This window comes from Hirundo rustica, chromosome 2, assembly GCF_015227805.2.
Source record: "Hirundo rustica isolate bHirRus1 chromosome 2, bHirRus1.pri.v3, whole genome shotgun sequence".
NCBI lineage: Eukaryota > Metazoa > Chordata > Aves > Passeriformes > Hirundinidae > Hirundo > Hirundo rustica.
Genome location: NC_053451.1, coordinates 28925338 through 28934198, shown reverse-complemented (window position 1 = coordinate 28934198; position 8861 = coordinate 28925338). Strand labels below are relative to the sequence as shown.

The 8861-nt window shown below is 42.6% G+C and overlaps 1 protein-coding gene across 1 annotated transcript; it reads right to left on the bottom strand.

The window, feature by feature from the left end:
- Positions 1 to 5289: 5289 nt before the first annotated feature.
- On the bottom strand, positions 5290 to 6300 carry LOC120748336 (olfactory receptor 10AC1-like). Its single transcript, XM_040054469.1, has one exon. It carries the CDS (start codon positions 6298 to 6300, stop codon positions 5290 to 5292), a length of 1011 nt encoding a protein of 336 aa, XP_039910403.1.
- Positions 6301 to 8861: the final 2561 nt, after the last annotated feature.

The window sequence follows — 8861 nt, the reverse complement described above, 5'->3', positions numbered from 1 at the left end:
AAGTCTTTTCTTTTCTGGGGCTTTATAACAGATATTTTGAAGTTTTTATGTCTGTTTCTAATCTGTTTTTTTGAGGTATTTTTATGGTCCTCTTCTTAACAAATTACAGTTGCCTCCACAATCTAAACACAATAATCTTGCCAGCATTTGTTGCTGTTGTAGCTTGATCCTGATGTTGAAGGGTTGTTGTCCAGTGCCAAAATGAAATCGTTTCCACTGGTCACTGTGTTAGCAAGCAGCATTCTCCCTGAGAGATTTCAAGGTAAACATCAGGAGAAGGTTTTTGAAACAGACACCTTGCAGGTGGAAAGAGGGCATTGAACGTGTTAACATCTTCCCAACTCACTGCCAACTCTATTCCCAGTTCAGCCTCCCACTTGATTTTTTGAAACTTGAACTCTTTAATTAAATCAAAACATGAAAACTAAAATGAATGCTGAGAGCAACTGTACACCAAAACCACAATGAAACACAGCACAGATTTTAGGAGACCTGATTTTCAGCAGTGACTAGGCTAGAGGCCATATGCTGCTGAGCCATCAGGTCTTCCCTCAACTTTACATGGCAATTTGTAGAACCAGACGATCTCACATCTTTACATACCAGTTTGTAAAACCAGACTGTCTCATACTCTTGCACTTATGCAGGTGAAGCCAAGGGTACACACTGGGTGGGTATCAACCTTCCCATTCTCACTTTTTCCTGGACTTTCTTGGGAGACAACTGAGCGCAATAGGATCTTTAGAGCCAAGAGCTTTAGGTTAGGGATACAGTGCTGGAATTATTAATAACACCTTCAGTCAGCTTTTTGATGTGGAGGTGCTTGTAGGGCAGGGTGAAACTACTTCTGAAACCAACCAGCTGGCAGGAGCTTCAGCTCATTCTTCAGCTCCACTTTGGTCTCCTGATTAGTTTTTGTCCTATGTTCCTTGTTGCTTCCTGAAACAATCCATTAAACGAAACTTAAAGCCTGTGCAACAACTGAGTTGATAAATAAAAAGCTTGCAGAAATGTTTCATTCTGTGGAGAAGTGGCAGATTATTTAAGTATATTTCTTTCCCATTGGCTTGTTTATGGAGGTGTGAACTGGATTTATTTCATATCTTATAGGAACCTATCAGATTTTATGTGCTAGATACGTATTTTCATATAATAGTAAAAAAAAAAAAAACCTCATGAAGGACTCATCTCTCTTCTTTAGTGTCTTCTATCTATAAAATTTTGCAAGAGAAACTCCTATAGCATTCTAGCCTATATCATAGTAAAGTATGTAAATAGTAAAGCACAGTAAATGTTACTCCTTTGGCATGTTCATAATAAACATGGAAGCAGAGGCCTTTTCTCAATAAAGCAAATCTCTGACAACTTTTCACCCTCATGATATTAACATTTATTTTCTAGGTTTACTACTAAGCCCACATCAATTTCATTTTACAACTCCATTGTTGTAAATAGCTGTATTAATTTCACCTTTCTTCTTCAGCTCAAATGACCAAAAAAAAAAAAAAAAAATCTAATTGGGTAAATAAAGGCTTATTTGCAGTTTTTCTAAGCTTTTAAGGAATTTGAAAGAAATAAAGGCTGATGGACTCATTTTCCATGTAAGCCAAAACAGACAGGATGTGATAACATGACTTTGTCAGGGGGAGATAAACACACTGAAATTTCTTCCAAGCTCTTAAAACTGGACTTTTGCCAATTTTTCAACTTTCCTTACCCATAATAGAAACAAGTTCCCTAAATAAACTTTTTGTATTTATACTCCTAGGAAAAGAAGGCTTTTTAAAAATGCAAGTGCAATCCGTTCTTTTTAGAGATTGATTATTTATAGAAACAACTTTTAGGAAATGTCTTACCGGGGTTGCCAGCAAAACGTAATAGTGTGCAAAAAAAATTTTTTTTTGAAAGAATTTTTTACTGGTTTCTCTCTATACTGAAAGGGAGGTTTCCTTTGCACCCTCCCAGTATCATTGGTACTGGTGGTAGCTCTCAAGGAACCGCCTTGAAGCATCTCCTGGAGTGGAGGAACCTCTTTCAGTGGCATATATCATTCAAGGTGCTGGGCCTTGAGTATCCTGAATGCTGCCCAAAGTCTGTACCATCATCCTCCAAATTCTTTTTATTTTTGAGAATGTGGACAGCACTGATGTGATCTTACATGTTGAACTCTTACAGGCTGGGCTCTGGTGCTCCACCATTGATAAGATCTGTGTTCTCACACAGTGCTTGCTCAGGGCTGCCTTTACGAAATTAATTGCAAGGGTGAACACTCTGTTTTTATGGCTGTGTAAACCATGAAGTGATTCTTAGTGATGTCCTAATTGGTTTCGCTAGAAAACTTCATGACATCTACGTTTTCCAGATCTCAGGTCTCTGCAAATTTGGGAACGCAAGCATTCTTCTTCCAAGAAAGGACAAGACCATTTGTGAAATACAGGTACCCAGCTGTACTCATTCACTGGGGAGTCTTGAGTCCCTACCCAACCCAAAAAACCACAACACCCATGGGAAGATCTTTTCCAAATCCATCTTCAGTTGGAGGTGGAATGCACACTTGTCAAAATCTGCAGTGCCTCACTGGATCCTGCTGTTCCCTATGAAGTTCTGAAAAGAACTTAGAAATTGCCTTTTCTAAATTATTATTCTGTGCTCATGCCTACATCAGGAATGGTGCTGCCTTTCTTCAGCTGAGCATTCTCCAGCTCTCAGCACAGTGTGCTGAGTCAACAGCACTGAAATAGCTGCTTGCTGAGTGGAAAAGGGACCTCATGCAGGTCCAGTCAATTAAAAGATAACATTTTAGAAAGGAAGTGGGTCTGACATCTCTTGTACATTGCCACTGCTCTTACCTCATAACCTACTTCTCTTCCCACTCTTATCCCTGAGTCCTCTCTGCAGATCTATACAGTGCTCAAGACAGCTGGCATGAGGTGTGGGGAAAGGGTGCTGTGGATGGGCGTGGGAGTACTGATGGGGCTAGTCTTGGACTAGTGAGTGTGGGAATACTGGTGAGGATGGTCTTGGGCTCTGGGATATCTCCTCACTCTGTTCATCTGCAAGGACATTGGGTAGAGAGAGTGTCTTCTCAGAAAGCCTCCACAACTCGTTATATTTCTCACATGTATCTCAGAATGAAAGAGCTGGGAGTCTAACCTGGCTGCTGTTTTGGTCATGTGATCCCTTCCAAAAGCAGCATCTGTATCCATGTAGTGAGGAGGGGTCTGCCCAGGTGTATCCGTTCTGCAGTGGTTCACGTGGAATGTCCTAGCTCAGGGGACAGCCCTGCTTTCTTCCCACAGCTGGCAGCAGATAACAGTTATCTCTCTGCTATCCCATGCCCACAGCTGCCAGAAATATATGAGGGCCTCTGCTGAGGCTTTGAACACTATTATGAGCCTCAGTGTCTTGCTGTCCTTCAGTTTTATTGCCAGGCATTTGTATATATCAATACCTCCTAGAAGGTTAGAAAGGTTAGAAACCTCTGATGCAAAGTCCTGTTAATCTCAGGAAGGACCTCTGGCCATCTCAGGTCCAGCCAACTGCTTGCAGCAGGATTAACTTCAAAGCTTGATTTGACTTGACAGGATTTAGAATTGATGCTTCCTATTTTTCCTGTGCTCATTACAGTTACTTAATAGTATTTGATTCAAAGCACTTCTCTAATGTAATTCTGAAGTACTTTTCTATTAGTACGTAGTGTTCTTTCATTGAGACCCTCCCCTTCTCACTTTTGGAAGAGCTGGCAGGTAATTAAAATGTTCACTGTAATTCTGGTAATTTTAAAATAATGCAGCTAAATGTTTGCCCACAGAGTAATTAGGTATTCATTGACTTGAGAGCCAATATTTTGTGCTAATGTTTTAGGCAGGCTAGAACTGTGAACTTGGGGACAGCTTTTAATGTCAGTTTTAAATTCCACATTTCTCTTTTGTCAGAAGGCTCCAAGTTAACTTCCTTAGTTACACTGCCAATTTCTTGCATCTGTCAAATCCACTTGCCACAATTTTTAATGATTGTAGCCCAGAGAAAGCAAATGCCACTCTGCTCTCTCGATCTGCCCAGAGAGAGAGCTAAAGGCAGCTGGGGTGCTGAAATTCCTTCAGATTAGACAGAGGAACAGAAGCAAACATATTAATTTTTTCTCAACAATTTTCTGTGTAAGAGGTGGGTTCTGATTCATAGGGTCTCTATGGCTTTTAAAGAGACACAGGGGAGGGAAGTATTAAATAAAATAATGAAGTTGGTTCTTTCTCCCCCTCTTCCTGGCCAAAATCAGTCTTCCCTAATTCTTCTGAATCGCCCTGTTCCTCCTACACATAGGAAACTCATAAAATAGCACTGTTTTGCACCTTTCAGACTCTTACGTCTGCTGCAGTCCAGCCTGTGCTGTAACTCTCACTGATTTTGCTGAAGAAATTGCAATAACTGTGGCAGCAGTATTATTACTTTTACAATTATAGATCTCAACACTCCCCAGGCATTCATATTTATATGATGCAGTCTTTCCTGGTAAAAGTCACATGATAAGACAAGTATCTTAGCCTTTGTGTTGCCATAGGAACAAACCAAATCTAAAGCATCTCCTTGTAAAAGGAAATATGTTTTGCTTCTTGCAAAACAGTCATAGGAAAGTCATACTCTTGTTAGACTAATGGTATTTTAACTTTCAATATTTAGAATAATTTAAGGTTAGATGAGTTTACAGTAACAATCTTTCAGTTGGTCATGGGATAGCAGAGTGCAGCCTTCTGCTAAATTTGGAGAAAACCACAACTATTTTACCCTTCTTTCTAGCCATGGACTTTACTTTCTTCTTCTAACCTTCCTTTAAGCCCCTACAGATTTGTTGTGCTGCAGAACTTACCAGTCTAAAATTAGTACTACCTAATTTCTACTGTCATCTTGACAGAGGAATAATGAAACCAATCTTTTAATATTGGTTTACTACCTTTAAAATTTTTTGTGTTGCTCTTCTGATTGCGCTGGGATGGCTATGAATGTAAGCCTGAATATGTATGGGATCACAGAAGCAAGACTGGTGATTGTTCATAGCTCTTCATCCTCACAACTCACTTAAGCATTTTCCTCTAGATCAAGCGTTATGTTGGGGATTTTTTTGAACAAATTGAAAATTCTTGAAATTTCAAGAATTGAAATTGAAAATTCTTTGAAATTCTTTTTCTCATAAATGTAGTGATGCATGTAGAATTCTGCCTGGATATCTGTCTTAGCAAAGTCCATGGTGATCTGGTTATGGGGCTGTTTTCCAACAAACATGTGTTTATTCTACTAAAATTTACCACACACACACATCACAACTCTGATAGTATCCCAGTTCACCTGAGCTATTTTCCTCCTCCTCAGCATTTTCCTGAGCATCCCTCTGATCTCCTTGTTCCTCAGGCTATAAATGAGGGGATACATTAAGGGAGTAATGTTGGTGTAGACCAGAGACACCACCTTGTCTCGAGCGGGCCAGTAACTGGACTTAGGCCGAATGTAAACGAAGGTGGCACATCCGTAGTGCAGTAGGGTGATGGCCAGGTGTGAAATGCAGGTGGAGAAGGCCTTGCCCCTTCCCGCGGGGGAGGCGACGCGCGACAGAGCCGCGGCGATGCGGACGTACGAGGCCAGGATTAGGAGGAAGGGGAGCAGCAGGAGGAGCAGGCAGGCGGCCAGCAGAGGCAGCTCGGGGGTGTAGCTCTGCGTGCAGGCCAGGCGCAGCACGGCAGGGACGTCACAGAAGAAGTGGTCGATGCGGCGTGACTGACAGAAGGGCAGGCGGAACACAGCCACCGTCAAGGCCAGGGCAACAGCGAAGGCTCCCAGGCCGCAGGCGAGAGCCAGCCTGAGGCAGAGCCCCTCGCTCATCAGGGCCGCGTAGCGCAGGGGCTGGCAGATGGCCACGTAGCGGTCGTAGGACATCGCTGCCAGCAGGAAGCACTCGGCCCCCCCGAGGGCCACGAAGAGGTGCATCTGTGCAGCACAGCCCAGGAAGGAGATGGTGCTGCCGTCCACCACCACCAGGCTGAGGAGCGCCTTGGGGACGATGACTAAAGTGTAGCAGAGCTCGATGGCGGAGAGTTGGCAGAGGAAGAAGAGCATGGGAGGACGTGAGGGCTCCATAACCACCGCCATGAAGATCATCAAGTTCCCTGCCAAGGTGACCAGATGAACAATGAGGAAGATAAGGAAGAGCAGGACCCGCAGCCGGAGCAGCTCGGAGAAGCCGAGCAGGAGGAACTCCATGGTTGCGCCAGTGCTCACGTTGTCGCTCTCCATGCAGCCTTCACATGGCATCTGCAGGAGAGAAACAGAAGGGAAACAGCTGAGTTCGATGCCTGGCAATCAATTCCATACTGGAAATAATGTTGCATTACTGTAGAACCAGTGTAGTAAACCTTATTGGTAGGGAGGAAGGCGATTTCATTGAAAAAAACAAAACAAAAAAACCCAAACTCCAAACCTGATTTCACTTAGCCACATTCAACACACTCCCAGACCCATATTCTCACTACCACCAAGGTTCTCGTGCCCAAACAATCTCTCTAGGATTCTTTGCTATGGCATTGGTGACAAAGACTGTCAACTGTTGGGTCCTCATCACTTCTTCTGAGTTGTTTTTAGGTGTGTGACCATGTGCAGGTTTTGAACATGCATCAGGTACCATTTAGGAGTGGACACTGATTAGTCTAACTGAGCTGTCCTGCTTTTGAGAGTCATCACTGGACTCTCCCTCCTGCCCTGGGTGTCCTAAGAGGCTGCAGACAGAGGTGTTTGAGTCTTGAAAACCATCAGTTCACAAGTCTCACAGAAGCTGCTGCTGTTCCTTGTGCTTCCGCTCTCAGGCAGACCTGTTAATTCCCTGTTCACGGGACTTCTGCAGTTCCCAACACCTGTGTCAGAGATGTGCAAGGACAACCAGACACTGAGCTGGAGCTTTTGTGCTACAACCTGACTCCAGTTAGTGGGAATTTGAGGTGTTCTCTACCTGGCTTTTACCTTCTCCACAGTGGATCTGCCATAAGGTTCATACAGAAAGAAGGTTTCAGTGATTAGACATGAGGATTCCAAAATTAGGGCTCACATTTTGGCTGCTTACATCTTTATGCCTGACTCAGTCCTATGGCATCAGAGTTAAAGTAAACAAACTTCCATTCTCAAAACCAAATATGTCCATGGCAACAAACATACTCTATAACACAATGCTAATATCCTGGACTTGGAGACCGAGATCTTGCTTTTCACAGGAAGAACAGAAATTTCCTAGGAATGTGGAGTGATACAAAGCTATTTAAGCTGAAAAATCTAGCAAAGATAAAAATGTAGAGAGACATACAAAAATAAATAATATATATACTGGTCATGGTTGAACAGAGTTCATTGATCATGTGTTCATCAATGAAAACAGTATTAACTACAAGGAATAATTCCAAATCTTTCTACACTTTGTTGTAAAACAGAAATAAAATCAGAGATTCCTTGAAGATTTGTGCATATATAAAAATCCCAGCAATATTTAGGTGTGAAACAAACTGGAAAATTACATGTCATCAAATGCTAGTAGAAGGAATGTGAAATTGGTGGAAAAGCTATTAGTGGAGATGGGTACTTTCCTGCAAAAAGATGTTTCAAAAAGACTCCAGGAAAAATAATCAATACCATTGAGAAGGTGAATCTACTTAAAGCCTATAGACCTTTGCATTAAAAATAAATAAATAAACAAACAAACAAACAAATAAATAAATAAAATTTTCCGCCCTCCCCCCCAGGCTTTCCTTGTGATTCAGTAACTCAGCAGTATTCAAAATGTCTGGGGTCTCAGGTGAATATGAAAATATCCACAATTATATTACCTCAGCTGCAAAACTAGGAACTTAATCTCTCTGTCTCAAGGCATAAGTCAGCAAAATTAGCAAGCTGGGAAGAAACTAACATAAACTCCAAGACCAAAAAGTAATGGATAGTCAGTGAAGACCAAGAAGCAGCTCTTTAGAGAGCATAGAGGAAACAGCGATCCTGCAAAAGCATGTAAAATATATTACGGCTAGACACGGTTTCCAGCAGCTATAAAGCCATGGTTAACTCCTACATCCACGTTTTGCTGCTGCAAGACCTCCCCAATAGCAGTTCTAAGCGGTCTGGCTGTAAATCTTCCTTGACACTCTGCAATTAGAAGGTCCTCACTGAAAACAGGAGTAATGGGTTGGTACATGACTGTGAACTGAGTCACTGAGGACCAGCTGGGGCTCCCCTCACTCCAAGTACTGAGACTTTAAGTGGATTCTACTAAACACAACAGAGCTAAGAAGTTGAGAAGAAAAGGGGTTTCCCTTCCTTTCATTTGGAGCTGTTTGCTTCGGTGACAACATACCTTCTCTGGGTTAAAAGGTGAGAAAATAGAGACTTCTTCCTCTTGATGGTGTGTGCTGTTCAGTCTGGGCTGAGATTCTGTTTCTTGCCCAGTCTGGGCTCCCTCTGGCTGTGGGTGTCCCTAGAGCCGACGTTTTCTTTCAGCATCTCACAGCCATCCTCTCTTCTCTTCTGCAGGACCCAGCCCTTTATATGCCATATGACACAGAGGACTGTCTCTTCCCTGCTGCCTCTGCCCTCCCTGCACCAAGGACAGGCAGTTCCATTCCTCCCAAGAAAGGGGGGGTTGCAGCTTTCCTGTAATTCGAGTAATAGGATGGAATATGCATCTTCAGACTCTGCATGGCAGACTTGCAGCACCCTCCTCCCTTGTTCTCTTCGTTGAAGCAATTGAAAGTAGCTGATTATTGATGGGGCTGCATTGTGCCTGGTATGGCAACATTTTAAGTAACAAAATGCATCATTGCTCTTCTTAAATAAAAATAAAT

Coding starts and splice junctions, on each gene's coding strand:
- LOC120748336 (XM_040054469.1), bottom strand. CDS start 6,300: ATGCCATGTGAAGGCTGCATGGAGAGCGACAACGTGAGCACTGGCGCA.